Source organism: Mastomys coucha, unplaced genomic scaffold (assembly GCF_008632895.1).
Source record: "Mastomys coucha isolate ucsf_1 unplaced genomic scaffold, UCSF_Mcou_1 pScaffold21, whole genome shotgun sequence".
NCBI lineage: Eukaryota > Metazoa > Chordata > Mammalia > Rodentia > Muridae > Mastomys > Mastomys coucha.
In genome coordinates, this window is record NW_022196904.1 from 188,969,149 (window position 1) to 188,990,147 (window position 20,999).

General features: G+C 45.3%; 1 protein-coding gene and 1 non-coding gene across 3 annotated transcripts in view; one reads left to right on the forward strand and one right to left on the reverse strand.

The window, feature by feature from the left end:
* The window catches only part of Trub1 (TruB pseudouridine synthase family member 1), a 44,449-nt gene that overhangs the window by 11,196 nt on the left and 12,254 nt on the right, over window positions 1-20,999 (forward strand). The window contains exons 3-4 of one of the 2 annotated variants that reach the window (XM_031390827.1): window positions 4,545-4,600; window positions 13,788-13,869. The exons of the other annotated variant lie outside the window; for it this stretch is intronic. Of the exons in view, the coding sequence (XP_031246687.1) occupies window positions 4,545-4,600; window positions 13,788-13,869 (138 nt within the window). The remainder of the gene's footprint in view (window positions 1-4,544; window positions 4,601-13,787; window positions 13,870-20,999) is intronic. 2 annotated transcript variants of the gene reach the window in all.
* Window positions 5,791-5,854, reverse strand: LOC116104311. Its single transcript, XR_004123819.1, has one exon. It is a non-coding gene; the product is annotated as a small nucleolar RNA SNORD44 (small nucleolar RNA).

A 20,999-nucleotide genomic window follows, 5' to 3' on the forward strand; every position in this document is an offset into this window, starting at 1 on the left:
CTGTCCTGGGACTGATGTTGGGTTGTGATCTTCCCGGGACTGACGCTGGTGTGCTGTCCTGGCACTGATGCTGCTGTGCTGTCCTGGCACTGACGCTGGTGTGCTGTCCTGGCACTGATGTTGGGTTGTGATCTTCCCGGGACTGACGCTGCTGTGCTGTCCTGGGACTGATGTTGGGTTGTGATCTTCCCGGGACTGACGCTGGTGTGCTGTCCTGGGACTGATGTTGGGTTGTGATCTTCCCGGGACTGACGCTGGTGTGCTGTTGTCCTTTGTGTCCCCTGCTTCCCCTTCCCCTACCAGGGAGCGTCAGATGGAGGCCGGGATGGTGGTTGGCCTATCTTTTTCACCGAGTCACCATGCTGTGGCTCTGTGCGTCTCAGCTGCCTCATCATTCCTCTGTCCCTCAATGACTTCCTGTGTTCTTTCTCCCTCTTCCATTCTTCCCCATACCGACTATGCTCCTGCTGTGTGTCCCACGGGGCAGCGTTTCATCTGCCATATTACTGCCAGTGCTCTGCCCATTTTACAGACTGAGCTCTGTAATAATGGTTCAGGTTCAAGGTCTGAGGCAGGGTTCCTAGCTTCCTAACACTGTGACCCTTTGTTTGTTTGTTTGTTTAAGACAGGGTTTCTCTCTATGTAGCCCTGGCTGTCCAGGAACTCACTCTGTAGCCTAGGCTGGCCTTGAACTCAGAAATCCGCCTGTCTCTGCTTCCCAAGTGCTGGGATTAAAGGCGTGCCCCACCACCGCCCGGCCACTATGACCCTTTAATATACTTCCTCATGGTGTGCTGACCCCAACCATGAGATTATTCCATTGCTCTTTCATAACTGCAATTTTGCTACTGTTGTGGATCATAATGTAAACATTTGATGTGCAGGATATCTGATAAGTGACCCTTGTGAGAGGGTCATTTGACCCAAAGGGGCTGCGACCTACAGCTGAGAACCACTGATCTAGGGTGACAATTTAAGAATAAAATAAGAATTTTCATTCTATTTTATATATATATATATATATATATATATATATATATATATATATATATATTACAGGAGAGCCTACAAAATGAACTAATATATCTGGAGGCAAGCGTGATTCCCTGGAGTTACGTCACCCTCGCCTTTACACCCCGAGCATGCTAGGCTGTGTCATGACGGGCAGCCAGGATTAATGTTGCTGAGCAGATGGTTTAATAAGATCACCTGGAGTTTCCAGATGAGCTCATTGAGCATCCTTAGAAGTGAAAGAGGCACAAGAAAGCCAGGACATGTGGCAGTGTAGGCTTCAGGGATGTGATCGCTGACTTTGAAGGTGGAAGGGACCCCAAGCCAAGAATGGCGGTCCCTGGGAGCTGGAAAAGGCAAGACGTTAGCTTGGGGATGCCTTTAGCCGAGCTTCTCGCCTAGGACTTCAGAAGGAGCATAGCCATGCCAGTCCCTACAGTTCCTTTAAAATTGATATTAATCATTGTCGTAGCCCATGGTAGCCTGCTTTAGATTTCCAACCTGAGAGCTATATACCAGGGACAGTGAGGTCTCTTTAAACCACAAGGAAAGTTTGTTACAGCAGCCATAGGAGACTAACCTGCACTCTTACCATCAGCCCTTAAGATGGAAACTAAGTTTCTACTTATCACTTTAACTAGATATGTTTAACTTTACAGGTTATAAAAGCACATGGAAGAGTTTCAGAAGTATTACAAACATAGCTGATAAAGAATTATTTATGATTACTACTTCTACCAAATGATCATTCTTAATTCTGTTTGCTGTATTTCTTAGTTCTGGTCATGCTTATATTTTACTTTTGTTTTGTGTCTCTGAGTGATGCCAGAGGAGGGTGTTGGATCTCCTGGAGATTAGGGTTATGGTTGGTTATAATCTGCTGTATGGGTGGCAGGAACTGAATCCTAGTTCTCTGGAAGAGCAGTCAGAGCTCTTAACCACAGAGCCATGCCCAGGCACAGAGCCTCATCTCCACCTCTCTCCAGGACTAGCCATGCCTGGGGAGCTGTGTCTCCACCTCTCTCCAGGACTAGCCTGTGCCTGGGGAGCTGTGTCTCCACCTCTCTCCAGGCCTGTGCCTGGGGAGCTGTGTCTCCACCTCTCTCCAGGCCTGTGCCAAGACTGAGCTCTGCACGTGGTTTCCTGCTCTGGTTGACACTCAACAGAAATATTTCTCATGATAGTTTTAAAAACTTTGAAAACATGTTGTAAACATTATTATTTTCTTATCTACATAACAGTAAAAGTACAACTGTGTGATTGGTTCTCCAGCTGAGGCCACGGAGGTCATTACCAGAGTTCTGTTCAAATGGCTGACTTCGTTAGGAGCATCCTTCGCAGTGGACCTCTCAGTCGCTTTGCGTTACTAAGGAGATTCCTCCAACTGTAATGGCACCGCTAGCTCAAGGTGTTAGTGTGGGGACCCCTTAGACCTAGAAACTAGTGTCCTGGTGGAACCTGACATAGGCTTTATTTTTAAGGTTTTTTTTTTTTTTAAATAGACAATTTGGCAAATAAAAAAATAATTGTGAGGAAAACCCTTATTTTATCCACAGTGTGCTCCACATTTCCCAGGCCAGGTATCTGCTTTCCTGTGATGGCAGTTTCTCTTGTCTCCTATGCTGACTTTTTCAGGTTTGTCTGAGGTGCGCTCCTCTGCTTCTCCATGCAAGGGCTGCCCTCTTCACGTTGGTAACCCTTGTCTCCTCTGAGGTTGTGACGCAGACAGCTGGGTGAAGTCTCACTCGGCTCTGCGCCTGTGCCATAAGTACAGAATAGGGTTTTGCAGATCAATGATCAAATAAGTGCCGAACTTGGGAGTTGGGTGGGGAGAGCTGCCACTAAGTAAAACTGTAGAATCCCTCCAGCTTTTCATCAAAAGGCTGCCGTTTGCCGGGGTCCCAGCTGTAGATCCCACTGTTGGACGGGCGTCCTCCAACTTCTACTCCCACTGACCACCTACCTCTGGCCTTGTTTCTTCTTGAACACACAGTGAGAGGGTTTTTCTGGATGGCTCTCAAGTGTCTCCTTGATAGTTCATCACTCTGGAGGACCTTGCGAGGCTAAGCCACCGTCCCCATGCAGCATGCAGCTGAGTTAGAATCTCATGTCAGCCTGCTTGTCAGGTTAACAAACGCACTGCCCCCACTCTGGTCCCAAGACTGTTCAGTTTGCTCCTTGAGAGTATACTTTTCTTCTTCATGTGCATCCTCACCAACTTACTCCATTTGCAATGCCAATGGATGAAGCCAAAGATGGCCTCAGACTTCTGGGTGTTCCTCTCATGACCTCTCCCTGCGGCTCCTCCCTCTGTTCACGATGACACTGATATACACTATCACATGACATTTAGCAGTATTCACCCACTAACTGGGGTGACAGTTTTGAGCACTTTGATTTCTCCCAGTTTGTCATTTGCTTCCCCCAAGAATATTTACGCTTCAGAGTCAGGTCTGTGTTGTCCTCTCAGGACTACATATAGTAGCTGCTCAAAAACTATTGATTCATCTACGTATGATCAGATTACATCGATCTGTGTTGCTGTTATACAAAGTCTGCCTCAGCATTAGCAAGTGCTGCCATTTGAAGTCTAACGAGCTCTTCAGAGCTACTGAAGGCAAACGACCTTTGATCATTGTTCTTGAATGAGTATGATTCTACTTAGAGGTGGAGGATCAGTCCCAATGGGTGTCATGGGAATTTGGGATAGACTTTATGAATGAGCTGAGGCTTGAGCTAGACTTTGAAGGTTAAGGTTGAATATTAAGGAGCTGGGACTTAGGAATTGGGTTTGCTGTGAACTTTGTAGTGTGCACAGTGAGAGTTTCAGAAACAGTTATAAAATGGTCTGAGCTGGAAAAGGAAGACTGGGGTGTAGATGTGCAGTGGCCAGGCTTTTATATAAGGAAATGATTAAATCCACTCTACCATCTCTGGTGAGCCGTGGCGTGTGTGAGGATAAGAAAGTCTGGAACTGTGACTGTGCTGTGGTTGGCTTGACTGGGTTAAACTGGTTCTGTTGGCCCTCATTCCCGCTGTAGCCGTCTCTCTGTTGGGTTGATTACCCATGTTTCTCTCTTCTTGATTGTGTACTGCTTGCTACTAATCATCTTTAAAGGTTCGTTAGCTACGATGATGGCTTTTGCTTTGTTTAGTGACGAAGCCTGTCAGGGTTTCATCAGCCCACTTGAACGTGGCTAATTGTGCCATGTATTTTTTTATGGTATCCATATAAAATCCCAGTGCGTCCTTTGAGACCGCTCTGAATCTTCATCCTCTAATTGGCTGGGTTGAGGCGTTTGCTGTGTTTAATATTTGGGAACGGAAAGATACTCTTTTCTTCCTTCCATATTCAGAATATCCTAGTTGTCTGACATCATGTAACTGGATTAATAGCAGCCCCAAATTCTGTTAAGTGTATATTCTATCAGCCTTGCACTACATAGGCCAGTAAATTATGAATAAGATACGCAGATGTTTGGCAACCTCATTTTCAGAATACACTGTTAAAATATTATTTTTTTCTTTCATAGTGGTTGGGATTGGAAAAGGAACAAAAATGTTGACCAGTATGTTGTCGGGGTCCAAGGTAAGACTGTGAGAACACGTTTCTTTCTTCTTTGATGTTTTTCTCAGTGACCATCTTGCTTTTCTATTGCTGTGACAAACTACCATGACTAAGGCAACTTACTGAAGAGTGTACTTGGACAAACCATCCCAGAAGGTTAGGTTCTGCGATGGTGGAGCAAAGACCTGGCAACAGGGGGTTGGAACAGCAGCTGAGAGCTCACATCTCAGAACACCAGCAGGGGGCATGGAATGCACTGGGAATGGCAGGGATCTTTTGAAACCTCAAAGCCCATTCCTACCTCTTCAACAAGGCAATAATGCTTAATGGCTCCCAGTTCCACCAACTGAGGGCCAAGTATTCAAGCATATGGGGGCTGTTTTCAGTAGTTCTAAAATGGAGGCAGCGAGGGTTGATGGGAGATGATTCAGATCTCAGGTGGCATGGACCTTGTTGAGAGGTGCAGACAATGGATCCAGGAGCTGGCTGGTCACCCAGTGTCAGCAGAAAGCTGAGCTCCAGGCTCAGTGATAGATCCAACCTAAAACAGATAATGAAGAGGCATTCAGGAAGATGTTCCAATGTTGTTTGTCTATGGAAGTAACCCTGACTAAATCCAAGTGTACGTTTTAGGCACTTGGGAGGGGAGGGAAGGAAATTGGGAACCTCTGGGACCACTTAGGGCATTCTGCACGGTTGAGGGAATACTGAAGAGAAAGGTAGGGTGTGAAAGTTGTCTACCTCCATAGGCTAACACATGCCCCTGCCCCACCCTGACATGCACACAAACCCCGACATGCACACACACCCACACATACATGATACCTTCATAGGCTAACACATGCCCCTGCCCCACCCTGACATGCACACAAACCCACACATACATGATACCTCCATAGGCTAACACACACCCCACCCCAACATTCACACAAACCCACACATACATGATACCTCCATAGGCTAACACATGTCCCCTGCCCCACCCCTGACATGCACACAAACCCACACATACATGAAAAAAAAGTGTTTAAAATGTAAGTCACCGCTTTCGGGTAGATTAATACATTGTTCTTAAACATTACCATGCAGAGTTTAAAATCTGTTTTTGACACAAGTTTTGCCAGTTGATTTATCTCTTAACTACAAAATATAAGTGATAGCTGTTCAGTAGGAGAATTAAGATTATATTTATTTTATTTTATTTTAGCCCCACATCAGACAAAGCTAATAATTAAGATCTTCACATTAGTCAGCATTTGCTTGTCATCATGCAGTATTTGTTTTAGTTTTTACACTACTTGGCATTCTCTAAAAGTTTTACAATAAACAGTTCACTTTCATGTCAGTAAGAAAAGACATACATTAATAATTTGTTCAAGCTCAGATTGGTTGAGGTCGTCGAAATATTTGCTTTTCACCCCTCTTCACAAAATCATAAGTGTGCAGTGCTTGCTCCATGATACTGAAAGAGTTCACTTGTAAATTCCAGGCATATTTTCAGAAAGATGATGACTGAAGATATAAACACATCTGGTTCAGGTTTTATTTGGTACAAACCGTTTTGGTGTTCAGCTAGAAAAGTTGGATGTCACACACAGAGAAATCAGGGATCTCAGATGACTGTAACGGAGATAGAACCCCAGCTGGGTCTTGTCCCAGGAGCCTGGCTCCGTGTTTGACGCATTGTGGATCCGGCCTTGCGGTGTGGCTTTTCTCATGCTTGCCGTTTTATGTTGAGTATTTGTTAAAAGGATGAAGTCATCTTATTTTGACTTGTGTTGAAGATTACATTTTATTAGAAAGTAATTAGTAACTATTAATAGATACTGTTCTGATAGACTGTATTTCTTACTTTGTATATTGCTGTGATAAAATACACAACAAAAGTAACTTAAGGGCTTCTTTGGGCTTGCAGCTCCTGGGTTCAGTCCATTATGGTGGGGAAGGCATGGTGGTCAGAGCAGAGGCCACACTTTGTAAGTGAGGAAGCAGAGGGTGACGGATGCTTATGCTCAGCTGTTCTGGGACCTCAGCCCATGAAATAGTCCAGCCTACATTAGGGTGAATCTTCTGGGACCTCTGCCCAGAGGCCAGTCCTGCCTACATTAAGGCAGACCTTCCCACCTTCTGTGACCTCAGACCTTCCCACCTTCTGTGACCTCAGACCTTCCCACCTTCTGTGACCTCAGACCTTCCCACCTTCTGTGACCTCAGACCTTCCCACCTTCTGTGACCTCAGACCTTCCCACCTTCTGTGACCTCAGACCTTCCCACCTTCTGTGACCTCAGACCTTCCCACCTTCTGTGACCTCAGACCTTCCCACCTTCTGTGACCTCAGACCTTCCCACCTTCTGTGACCTCAGAACTTCCCACCTTCTGTGACCTCATTTCCATGATTCCTTACTAGTCAATTCAAAGATTTGTTTCCATTGTGCTTCTAAATCTCATCAAGTTGACAGTAGAGCTCAGCTATCATGTAGACCATAGTAAATCTACCTAATTGTGAGGCTATAGATACAGACTTCTATATAAGCAAATAGTTTCCATAAATAACTCCAGTCCTATATATGGAGTACCTTTTGCCAGTCCTATATATGGAGTACCTTTGAAGCAGGGTCTCATGAGACCAAGATGGGCCTTGAACTCCTGACTGTCCTGTCAGTGCCTGCTCATCAAGTGGTGGGATGAGGGGCGTGTACCACCATGTGACTATGACACATAGTCCTTGGTGTACCTTTGACATCTTGTTTCTAGTTCATTTAAAAAGATTTCAGAGACTGTAGCCCCCTAACTTGACCCAGACTTAGTGATTGAGCTAATGTTCACTCTTTCTCTACTTGTACATGTACAGATGGATTTTCATCTGTATCACACACTGCTTGAAACAGTACATGTATGTGTAAGGTTGTGCAGGGTGTAGTTCTTCTAGGGTGGTCGGGACTCAACTTATGTTACACGTTTGTTATTGTGTATGCTACCCTCTCAAGCTAGGCCATACTGGAGGCATTGCTATTCCAACTGGCTGCATGTCTTTTTGCAGTCAGGAAACATCATTAAAAGTCTTTTCTGCTTGGTACCCTTTCATACAGCCAGTCTAGATCAACAGGCAGAGTGCTGGACTTTATTTTATTCCTTTGTTTGCTTTATAGAGGCAGAGTCTCTCTACATCGCTCCAGCTGGCCTGGAACTCACTATATAGACCAGATTGGCCTGGAGCTCACTGATTCCTGAATGCTGGTATTAAAGGTTGTGCCACCATGGAACTCTTACAGTATAATCTTTAGGCCATCTTCTGTGGTTGGTTTTTTTTTTTTTTTTTTGTTTCCAGATGAGGTTTCTCTTTATAGCCCTAGCTGACCTGGAACTCACTTTGTAGACCAGGCTGGCCTCGAACTCAGAAATACGCCCACTTCTGCCTCCCAAGTGCTGGGATTAAAGGCGTGCGCCACCACTGCCCGTACTGTTGCTAATGTCTGTGAAGAGACGCCCAGCTCTTTCCCTGCAATCTCTCCGTCAGCCCTGCAAGCTCGGGCCCTCCCTTCCAGGCCCAGCCCTGCACACCCTGGTCCAGCCCTGCTGGGTTGTGCCTGTGGTCCTCTTCCTCCAGTCCTGCATTTCTCACTGTTGTGTTGAGGCTGTGTGTGTATAATGTGTGTGAAACGAATCTCGGTTCTCCTTATGGTGCTTCAGCACACATAAGTAGTTGTTACTGTTCCCGAGTGTCTCACAGGTCGTCAAGCCCTTTCTCTTCTCTATTCCAGGCCGGCTTGATTGCTCTAACTGCATGTTCTATGTACACCTGAAGTCAATTTCATCCTAACAGGTTCTGGTTGGAATCTTGAATACAGTTAATTTTTCTTCTTTGTAGAAATCCCTGTAATTTCTCACATGTAGAGAAAACAGCAGTCATCAGAAAGAAAAAGCTTTTCTTTTTCTTTTCTTTTTCTTTTTTTTTTTTTTTTTTTTTTTTTTTTTTTTTTTTTTTTTTAAAGAACAAGAATGGGAAGGGAGGAGGAGGATGGGGAGGAGAAGGAGGAGGGAGAAGGAGGATGAGGCAATTTCATACAATAAAGGATTTGGGGTGAGGATAGGTGTGGTTCTTAAAAATAGTTTACAAACCAGACATGTTAGTACATGCTTTTAACCCCAGCATTCTATGTGGGAGGCAGAGGCAGTAACTATCAAGACCATAGAAGTATCAGCTAGAGCTATGCATTAAGACCCTGTTTCAGGAAAAAAAAAAAAAAAAAAAAGGTTTGGAATCCATGTAGAAATGAGTCTGCGTAAAATATGATTGAGACAGATTCTGAAGCAAGACCTCATGTCTGTGTGCAGTGTGTGGTGTGAAGGGAAGCAGTGCCTCTCCACTCTCCCTAAATTAACTCTTTGAACCAGTTAATTCAGCAAAAGCTGGGTAGCACATGTACTTTGAAGTCTCAGTCTTTGATGAGGTTCTGGAGAACCCGTCTTTACAAGCTTTCTAAATGACGATTAAAGTTGGCCACTTTATAATGTCTTAGAGACCAGATGAGCAAATGAAAGCGCTGACCTAGACGACAACTTGAATCTAATTAGTATCACACAGATGCGCGGCTAATCCATATCTACAAGGAGGCAGAGCACAGTGGTTTCTCAGGCAAAGCTGCCATGTCTCACAACAAGTATCACTGGTTACAGCTTCCCACCCTGGACGTGCTCAGAGGGCAGAGGTTTCTCCCAAGAATGCCAGTGTTTTTGGGTTCAGCAGTCATGACACACTGGTGAAATTTAGCCAGTTCTTTAAGATTTTGGCAATCCATCAGAGGCCAATGCAGTTTGTTCCTTTTTTATATCCTCTTAATTGTCAAATATGTGATTGCTGCCACCCTTCCCCTCATGCAGTCTTGAATTGAGAATTTCCAAGTCAAGCTTGAAGTGAGAGAGGGCAAAGTTATCTTAGCCAGAAATCCCAAGTCCTAAAGAACACAAACTTCAGTGGAATTTATAGGGTTTCATTGTATAAAAGAATGCTGTCATAAATCCATGAACACAGCTGAGTTCACAGGTCCCAGGTGCCACGCTGGGGAAAATAAAGAACTCCAGAGCCCAGTTCTGTGCGCAGTGTAGGCGAGTGAGAAGCCCTTCATACTCCATAGGAGGATGCTCGGCTGTGTGTGCTCTGTGTCCTTCCCGTATCTTTTTGGTGGTGAGCTGGAGGTTCGCTTTGGATGGCTTTTCCAAGAGGCTTATCGATAACTGAGTGGAACAGAAGGTTTATTCTCATTGAATGCCAGTGTGAGATAAAGGAAGCAGCCATCTTTTAGATAATCCGTTTGCAAGGTGTAGTCATGGCACTCCTCAGAGGCTCCGTGGAATCACAACCATGTTAATAATTTTGCTTTTTTCTTCCCTTTGCAATCTGAGTACACAAAACCACACAGAGCAGAATCCCTGCCTGATGTGCGCTGTGATGGCTGTGTCGGTGAATAGATGCAGGAGGTAGTGAAACACACACTGTATCTTTTGAGATTTTATCAACAGGACCGGGACAACGGCTCAGTGATTAAGAATATTTGTTCCTCCTGTGGACGACCTGGGGTCCGTTCCCAGCACCCACACTGTGGCTCCCACCCATCCTAACTCCAGGTCCAGGGATCTGATGCCCTCCTCTGACTTCTGCTGGCACCAGCACTCATGTGGTGCACATACATATGTGCACACAAAACACTCATGCACATAAAATACAAATAAGTAATTCTTTTTTTTTTTTTTTTAAGATTTCTTTATTATTATACATAAGTACACTGTAGCTGACTTCAGATGCACCAGATCTTATTACGGGTGGTTATGAGCTACCATGTGGTTGCTGGGATTTGAACTCAGGACCTTCTGAAGAGCTGTCAGTACTCTTACCCACTGAGCCATCTTGCCAGCCCCAATAAATAATTCTTAAGTTTAAAAATTAAGGTGTCTCAGTTAGGGGCAGCATGCAGGCAGGCATGGTGCAGGAGGACCTGAAAGATCTACACCTTCATCTGAAGGCTGCTAGCAAAATACTGGCTTCCAGGCAACTAGGATGTGGGGCTTATAGCCCACACCCACAGTGACACCCTTCCTCCAACAAGGCCACACCTACTCCAACCAGGCTACAGCTCCAAATGGTGCCACTCCCTGGTCAGGCATACTCCAACCACCACACTAGACTTTTAAGTGAGTCTTAAGTACATATAAGGGTTCTGATACCAACACGTTTGAGAACCGTGGGTATATAGATATGATGTCCTTTAAAAAGAACTCACATGTTGCAGGACAGAAGGAAGACCCAGGAGCTCTTTGAGAGTTGCATCAATGGCCTACCTATCTAATGTTATAACAGAAGTGTGAAGAAATGCACGTGCAGACACTCCTCAAATCTCTGCATCAACTTCGTGTCGAGCTGATACCGCCCGTTTCTGTCCAGTTGGGTAATAGCAGAACAACAGTGTAAAATCCTGCTAACTGTTTATAATTTGGGAAAGTGTGGATCAGCTTGTGAAACATGGGTGTGCACAGGCGATCACGTGCTGAGCAGCATGGTGGGAGTGCCCAGGAAGGTGAGCCACCAAGAGTGTCTCTTTCCCTCGGCATAGTTGTTTCTAATGTCTTCCCTTCACGGTAACTTCTAGAGGTGTAGAATCCCTGTGACCTGTTTAATTTGTGTCTGGGCGTTTCACATACACTGTCTTTTCATGGTTCTTAGGAAGTATGGCCTTGGCGGTGTTGGCGTCTGGGTTTGAGGAAGCCCTTCACTTGTATGTGTTACACAGTTTATATTGACCGCTTACTGTTGTCCATCTTTCGGAGGGGAGGGCTTGAAACCTCCGGGGCAGGAGAGATTAACAGGGCAGCTCTCAGAAATGAAAGGCTTTGATGTTTAGTGAAGAGAAGGAAATGGAGACCGATCACTTGGCTTGTTCCAAGGACATTCAGAATCTGGAGACTAAAGTGGACGCCAGACACTTGGCAAGTGTAAGGCACCCAGTTCAAACATGTTATGTAACAGTCTACAGTAGATGCATTCAAAGACACAGCATAGAACACATTGTCATGGTTTTCTTAGAAGTATAGACAGTGCATTACCCCTCACCTCCACCCCTACTTTGAGTTTGTGCTGGTCTGCATGCATACAGAAGCCAGAGGTTAACCTTGGGTGCCTTTCTTCAAGAGCCACTGACCTTGAGACAAGGTGACTAGGTTAGCCTGGCTGGCCAGTGAGCCCTAGGGATCCACTTATCTGTCTTCTAAGTACTGGTTTTATAAACACACACACCTCAATGCCTGGCTTTTTATGTGTGTTCTGGGTTCTCCTGGTGTAGCAAGCGCTGAGCCATCTCCCTAGCCTGCCTCTGTTGTCACCTGTGAGATCTCACTGTAGCTGTATGAATCACTCTGAGTGTGCTAACTCGGAATCATTCTGTGTTTTTGTGTGGTAGTGATTGTTATCCATTGCTTACTGGGGACAGAGACTGTTGTTTTAAATTCTTCGCTGCTTCTCACGAGGCACATAGCATTTTCCCTACTTTAAGATTAACCGGTTCTGGAGCAGTTAAGATGTGCATAAGTGTTTCACCATCTGTGATGGAGCTGTAATTGCCTCCCACGAGTCTGAGTCTCTGTTCCTGCTTCTTAGCCTTCTGTGCCCTCCCCGAGGGATGCTGACTCAAGGCTGCTGCTCTTAGCTGAAGGGGAAAGCCACGTGTCCCGCTGATGGGACTGAGTGTAGCGTTAAAAAGAGTTAATTTTTGCAGTCCTAGTGAAACTTTCAAAACAATGACTCAAAAAATATTGGGAAATTTCCCCCTGCATCGCAGTTGAGCTAAGAAATCCAATTGATAGGAAGATGGCTTCATCAAAAGCCCTATTCTGTCATATCTCTGCATATTTGTGGATGTCACAATTTTAATTTTCCTTTTCTCATTTCAGTTCTCTTACTACCACAAGTTTATCATTAATAAACTTGCATTTCTATAAAATACTTGGAGGCTCTGTCCCCAGACAGGGTCTTGTTAATATAGTCTGCCTAGAACTCTCTCTGCAGCCCTGAATGGCCCAACTCACAGCCTTCTGACCTCTATGTGCTGGGACTAAAGGGCGCAGCACCACACCTTCGAGGAGCATCATTGTAAGAGTCATATAAGTATAGATTCTTTTCTCCAAGAAACAATAGCACTTCATGTCAAATGCTCAACAAAACCAGAACTGGTCCAGAAGAGTGCTGGAAAGATTGCATCCTGCAGGTGTGGCTGAAGAGAAGGCGTGGCTAGTCCTCAGCCAAGGCGGCTTAGTTCCAGGAGGACTGACATCCTTTACAGAGCATGATCCGTTCTAGCACCAGTTTCCTGCAGAGAGCTCTAGTGTCAGTCCTCTTGTTGAGAAAGCACGCTGCTGGGTGAGGGTGCTTCTGCTGTCCTCAGTGATCCAGCCTGGTATTCCCCATAGGTTTCCAGTACTTAGCTCTTCTCTGTGTGAGTGATGGGGTCACTAAGAGAGCTTTAGTGTTTCATGGAGGAGTGGCACATCATTCTACTGGAAGTCACTTTAACTGCATGCCACTAGAATGACTATTTTGGGGATGCTGTGTTGTGGTCTGTTGTGACAGTCTTTCCACGTGGATATATGATGCACTCTCTGCAGAGTCTTGGTTCCAGGGCCTCTGTGGGTACCAACATCCAAGCTCCTCACCCCGTGCTAAAACATGTGCTGTGTCCAGCTCAGCCCTTCCCTTCACACGTTAACCATGCCGAGATTGTAGCACGTGGCACCTCCTACAAAGGAAACGCTGTGTAAGCAGTTTTAAACAGTTATTTAGGGGATGACGACAAGTCTGTACATAATTAGCACAGATCCTTTTCATTTTTAGAATACTTCAGATCTATGGTTGATTGAATGTGCGTATGTATAACTCATGATGTAGAGAACCGACTGTGTTTGCAGTTTCCCTTAAAAACCTGAGTGCCCAGGATAAAATGGTTTTCAAAATTTGCAATAAGCCATAAAACCATCTTAAGGGCTTTTATTTTTCCTTCTCTGGTCAGTGGCTGTGGGTGTTTTTGGATGTTTCTGTGCTCACAGAAACAAAGCATGTGGTCTCTTCACTTTGTTTCAGGTTGGCAGTGTTCATAAAATTCTCTCCGTTAGGAGGGATGCCTGATAGTCACTCAGGGCCACTTTTGTCATTTCCTTTCCTAGAGGTATATCGCCATCGGAGAACTGGGGAAAGCTACAGACACGCTGGATTCTACCGGGAAGGTAACAGACGAGAAGCCGTATGGTAAGGAGCCTCCAGTGTCACTCTGCTCTGCAGTTAAAGAGAGTTCCTGTGGTTGCAAAATGTAGAACTTAAGTAGCATGCGGTGGTGTCCATGGTAATCCCAGCACTTGGGAGACTGAGGCAGGAGGATTGCAAGTTCTAGCCCAGCCTGGCCAGTGAGACCCCGTCACCAAAAGAAAAGTCCCAGCAGAATTAAAGCAAACCTGCGGCTTGCTGCTGTCAGGGCTCCTCACACTACTTGCGGCGAGCTCAATAAAGACTTCGTGAGCTTTTCCGCACACGGAGTGTTTGGAGTGCTCGTGGTACTTGGGTGTGTAGCTGGGGTTTAGGCTGTCGCTCCCCACACAGTTACTGTCATGTTGGATTTGACCTGTGTTGCGCCTCTGTGTTTTTAAAGTGACTTCCCAGCTGTTGAAGTAAATGGCCTGAGTTAGTGCCCTGAAAGTCATCACGTGCCTGTGTCCTGGAGTGAAAAGACCCGACAGGGAGAACTAATTCTCTGAAGTGGAGGGAACTCCCCAAGGCCCACCTTAATTTGTCTGCTATTCTTTTCACTACTCTCAAGAAGGGTAGATAAACGAACCAGTCGCCTAGCAACTCACACAACTCAGGAGCTATTTATAATGCAGCCCTTGCCATGGTGCCAGCGAGCTCACCTGCGTGGCTGTGTCACCCATTGTGAATTATTCGTAGGCATTCTGGTTTTCCCCCGTGTCTGACATCAGCTCTTCTCGGTTCGGCTGCAGACAGTGTAGTGTCTGCTCCCCTGTGCTGTGTGTTGATTGCCCTTACGACATATTCCGTATCACAGCAGTAGCTAGGCTGGGCTTTTTTTGCCAGCTCGGCTTCTCTTGCCCCACTGACACCCCTGTGGCACTTGGTATCTCAATCAGTTAATGAAGCAATACAGTGAAAATTAAAACCACTCATTTATTTCCACACTCTAGATGTGGAATTACCCTGACATTAGTATTAGAATTAGTCAATGCTAGCAGACCTTATCCAGCTGAAGTCCAGCCCTAACAGCGGGGTTTAATAGGAAAGAGACACAGACTTTCTGAGTTTGCCAGGGGTGCGGCTGGCGACAGTCAGCAGCACATAGACAGGTGAGCCTCCCACGTACTGCGAAAGAGAGGTCCAGAGCTGTGTTAGAGGAGGGCAGTGTGAGGAGGGGGTACAGCCAGTATAAGAATTAACCCCCATCTGCCATGTCCTAACCTGGGCTATGAGAATTTTCCACTTCTTTATCTGCTGTCTCCCAAATAGTAATGCGTTAGCTTCCTTTTGTACTAAAATGTGACCGGGTACCACACAGACACGTCATGATCATGAGGCTGGCTTAGTAGTTGAGGCTGAACTGAGAGTAACTGGCCTAGGGACTCATGGTTGAGCCAGAGACATTTGTAGTTAAAATTGAGCCTAGTAAGCGCGAGTGATGCGCCCCGATTATTGATGAGTTGTGGTGACAGTAAGGAGGTGATCAGCTGTGACCCAGGCTTGAGGTTACAAAACTGGCTAGGGAATGCAGCCACCCAGGGGAATACTTTCTTCTAAGCATTTTGGAATCATAAAAAAATTCTGCATAGCATTTGTTAATTTGTACCTTTACTTATGCTAAAGATAGCTCAGGATTAGAGAGAGACTTGGTGGGCGAAGTGTGCTGCTCAGGTGTGAACCCCTGAGTTCCAGTCCCCAGGACCCATGTAGGTCAGCATTCATACTCAAATCTTGAAATCCAGAGCTCCTATGGGGAGATGGAAGCAGAGACAGAGACAAGAGAATCTCCAGAAATCATGGGCCTGCTACTTTGGCATATGCAGCAGCAAGCATGGTAGTAGGCATGGCAGGTAGTCCTCTAACCTCTACATGTGTGCCCCTGTCACATACGCATGGGTGGACACACACACAGGCACATGCATGCATTCCTAAACACACACTTACACATGGACATACATATGCTCTCTCCCATACACACACATATACTTAACATACACACTCACACAGACACTCTCATGTACATGCATGCGTGCGCACATGCACACGCGCACACACGCGCGCACACACAAACACTTTTCAAAAGTGAAAGAAAGTCCATAAGATGACTCCTAAAGACGGAGAGTAGCTTTTACCTTTCATCCGACGCCCAGAGAGATGCATCGTCTGCCTAGCGGTATTTGAGATTGGAGGATGACAGCTCCAGACATTCTTAGCAGATTGCGCAGGATTTTTCCATTTCCTTCAGTAGATCATCAAATATTTGCTCTCTGAAGCCACAGTGGTGAAGCCACCAAGGACAAGAAGAGGGGTTTGAAGTCTAGCTTCTGCCTTAAGGGGAAATTGCTTCCGGTCCTCTGAGGCAAGCGCTTCATATGCCTTTATAGGATTATCCTGAAATAAAATCAGAACCTTTCTGAAGACACATGTATCTAAAATCAACATACTGCAGCCCATAGACTATAAAGAAGGAACCGTTTGCAGAAAGTAGCTGATATGCAAATGGAGACACCGGGACACTACAGCTCCAGGAAGGAGCAGCTCCAAATCACCAACTGCACAGTGACAGGTGTGTCATGTCATGCTAGACAAAAATGGTTTGTTGAGATGTATGGTGAAGTTGTAGCAGTCTCCTCATGCTGGAGTCCTTGTATCTACTTGCATTTAAGCTTTGCTACTAGCTTGTATAGATTGAGCAACAGATAAATTGGCAGTTTAGTTCATTATCACGAGGCAAGCTCCCAGAAACAGAGTTCTGGAACCCCTCCGTCCCTGCCCGATGGGAGCCATGACCCTTCCTCCTTTTCCCAAGGTAGACTCTAACTTCCAAGTTATAGTGAGAAGTCTTAGACAGTGTGTGTCCTTCTGTGTTTGGATTCTACCATATGTATATCTTGAATGAATGTATTGAATGAATACATGTCACCATATCTTGAAGTTTTTTTAGTGCTATGCTTGCGTGCATATACTAACATGTAACACACATGATGCACATTCTTTTTTTAAAAAGATTTACATATTTGTTTTTTGTGTATATGTGAGTTCCTGCATGGGCATATGCATACATGCACATGTCCACATTCCACGTATGGGCCTTTGATCCCCTAGGACTGGTGTTATAGGCAGTTGTGAGCCACCGTGTGGGTTCTGGGTAACAACCCTGGTCTTCTGCAGCAGCACCCAGTGCTTGTGACACTGAGCATCTCTCCTGCCTGCACATGTTTGTCTGGCTTTGCTGGGTGTTGGATGCAGGACCTCACGCATGGCGGCAGGGGCTGTATGTCACTGAGCACTGGACCTAGGCCTCTTCTGTTAAAAGACATGTAGGTTGTTCTTAGTTCGGAATTTCACAAAGCAAAGCTACACTCTGTTCGTTAGACTCGTGGAGCTGCTAGCTTCCAGGGTGCATGAGTGTTTAACTGCACTGGCAATGGTCAAACGGTTTTCCAAAGTTGTATTTCCACCACATTGCGCAAGTTCTACATGGACCATGTCCTGTCATGTCAACCGCGTGATTAACTTCATGCATTCCATCAAGTGGGCAGCAGTCCACTGACCCTGTGGTGGCTTTTGGCAGGAATTGGGCAGGACAGTGTCTTAGCAATCTGTACCTACAGTGTGGGTGGGTTGCCCACTACCTTCTCTGGTGAGTTGTCTCACTGATATGTTTGCATAAAGAGCTCACATCTACCTACATGTACACACACACACACACACACATGCAATTTTTAAGCAAGAAAATATTTTTCTATGTTCTAGAAATCTTTACTGCTTTGTCTCTAACATTACACGTCCGGTCCGTCATTTTCCCTTTGAGGATATGCAGTTGGCCCTGCTCTTCCTCCACGATTCTGCATGTCGCAAGTCAAGTGCCTCAGTAGGTGTGGGCTTGTCTGGAAACTGCTTTTTCAGCTCAGCAAGCTGGACCCTCCTTGCCTCAGCGTCAGAGGATCTACTATCTTAGAGGAAAACTAGATCTGCCCCCCTTGTTTATTACAGATCCCCTTTTAACATAGCTGTTTTATTGAAAGAGGTTACCTTTTTCCTTTTGCCGAAATTCAATATGCTTTTAGATCATGAACAGAAAGTGAATGTGCGGAGGGGTGAGAGGCAAATCTTGTGCAGCTGACCATGGCTGCCCGGGGTCCATCCATGAGTGGAATAGCCATGTCGTGTCCAGAAGACAGGGTTAACAAACTTTCAGATGTTAAACTAACTGCACTTTTCTGGAGTTGATTCAGCATGGTCAGCATGCATTATATATTGGGCCTCAGAGGTGAAGATTCAGGGGGCTTGCATATACGTTTCTGAGTGTGGGGTTTGTATTTGTTTCTCTCCCCTGGCTCCCAACTTTACTCTCTCAGAGTTTTACCTGGGCCCAGGAATTATGGTTGCTGTGAGAGATGTTTCTTTTTCTTTTTTTAAGATTTATTTTATGTTTGTGAGTACACTGTCACTGTCTTCAGACACACCAAAAAAGGACATCGGATCCCATTACAGATGGTTGTGATGTGGTTGCTGGGAATTGAACTTGGGACCTCTGGAAGAGCAGCCAGTGCTCTTAAGCATCTCTCCAGCCCGATGTTACTGTTTTTAAGTCTGGCATTTGCTTTGTGGAGCTGGAGTCTAAGCCCAGGGCTTCACGGTGGCCTTGCCTCCGAGCTGTGCCCTTGGCCCTGTTTTTCTTGGCTTTTAAAATAGCTTTTCTGTTTTCTGGAAAAACTTGTGTCCAGTTGAAATTACCTCTTTTTCTACTTTTTGGTAGTGCCTACTTAACACCAGATGTGCTTTTATAAGGAAAGTGTCAGATTACGAACTTTGTTTTAAACTTGCTGTCTGCTGAGCTCTTCTGCGTTTCATTGTGCTAGTGTTTCTCCCTACGGTCCTGTCTAGTGGATCTCAAATTCCAAACTTAACCGGTGTGAGGTTGTTCATAATATTCCCTTATGATTCTTTTATTTTGATGTAACATCAAACTTTATAAAAATGTAAGAAAAGACAAAGTAAATTTTCCCCATCAGCAAGTTCAGCCAGTCTGCCCCACCCCTCCCCCATGGTCCTTTGTTAGCTTGTTCCACTGGGAGTTGGTTTCCGTATATAATCTCATGTGTGGCTCTAGAGGGGTGTGTGAGCGTGTGCATGCACATGCAGCTGGGTATGACATTATTTCAGTGCCAGTTTTTGAAAAACTGTTCCTTCTTTCCATACCTTTGAGCATCTGCCGAAAGCCAGCTCGCTTTTGTTCTTAGAGTCTTTGCTGTCATTCTTTTATCTGGTTGCCTGCTTTTATCCCCGCATAGGTTGTTAGTTCTCTGACTTATTTTTCATTATTTTTTTTTTGCATTTCTGTATGAATTTTGAGTAGGCCTGTCTCTCTCTCTCTCTCTCTCTCTCTCTCTCTCTCTCTCTCTCTCTCTCTCTCTCTCTCTCTCTCTCTTTCTGTACTTGCCTCAATCCTGGTTCTCCCTGACTCCCTACCCACTGACCTGCTCAGGGAAATCCTGATCTTTACCTGGGAGTCACCCTCTGCCATTCCAGGCAGAAACACATTCTAAGGTCTTTGCCTTTTTCTTCTTCTCTCAGAGACTACAGTCCTGCTAGACTGAATGGCCAGAAATGGTGGTCAACTGGTGCTTTGCTGGCTTAGCAGCTGCTGTGTCACAGGACTGTCCTGTAATGGCGTAGTGTGGTAGAACATTGTACTCAACTCAGTCATTCTGCTTTTAGCTCTGTTGTTCAGGTATCAATGCCTGGGCTGTGTGCATGGAAGGATAGATGCATTGTAAGCAGTTATTGTCTAGCTTGTTCATGTATATGTTGATTTCATGGGGATGAAGTGTGTGTGTGTGTGGGGGGTGTATCTGTGTCTGTGTGTGTGTATGTATGTGTGGTATGTGTGGAGTGTGCATGTGTGGAGTGTGCATGTGTGTGTGTATACGTGTGCATGTGTGTGTGGAGTATGCATGTCTGGTGTGTGTGGAGTGTGCATGTATGTGTGTCTGGTGTGTGTGTGAGTGCAGTGTATGTGTGTGTGTGGAGTGTGCATGTGTGGTGTCTGTGTGGAGTGTGCATGTCTGGTGTGTGTGGAGTGTGCATGTCTGGTGTGTGTGCATGTGCAAATGATTAGTGCTGGGGACTGAACTTAGGACTTTTTTTCTTGTTAGGCAGCTGCTGTACCATGGAGCTACAACCCAAGCCTAGAGAAATACTTTTTAAACTGAAGTTCCAATGAGTGCTTGCACACTGATGGCTCATTGTTAACTGGACAAAGCACGAGGCACCCAGGCCCTCTGCACTCGAGCTATGCTCCTCTTCTCTTGGTTCACCACTGGGTATCCTTGATGTGGAGAATTTCCTTCTGCATTTTAAGATCTTTTGGTAGAGGTATTGTTAAATTATGAGACAACTACCTAATTGGACTAACACTGAGCTCTAGATACACCCAGCATGCGTCAGGACATGCACATGTGCCACGAGGTTGGGTTTTATTATAAAGTAACCTGTTCTGTGGGCTTTCTGTCTGGTTGTCCTAACATTGGATGAATGATTGGCCTAGGTGACTTCTAAATGTCCTTCAACCTGGAGATTCTATTACCCTGAGCAAATTAAATTTCAGCAAGAATGTCTTGAGTGCCATCTTTATAGTGTATGTTATCTCAGAGGAAAAACTGCCTTTGTCTTCAAAGCCCAAGATTTCGTGGTGAGCCGATAGCTGAGCATGCTGTGAAAGACGCAGAACAGTCAGCACGTGAAAGACGCAGAACAGTCAGCACGTGAAAGACGCAGAAGTCAGCATGCACCACATGTGCCTGAGCTAGAAAGTACGATGAGAAGGAGCATGTCTCAGTGTCTGTCTGTCTGTCTGTCTAGGTGCCTTTTTGTGTATCTTTGTGTGTCTCTCTGTGTATGTGTATCTATATGTCTGTGTGTGTGGTATCTGTCTTTGTATGTGCCCCTGTCTCTGTCTCTGTCTCTCTCTCTTCTCTCTCTCTGTCTCTCTCTGTGGTGTTTATGTGTTTGTGTGCATGTATGTGTGTGTCTGCATGTCTCTCTGTGTGTTGTCTGTGTATGTCTTTGTGTGTGCCTGTGTGTGTAGTGTCTGCATGTAGTATATATATATATATATATATATATAT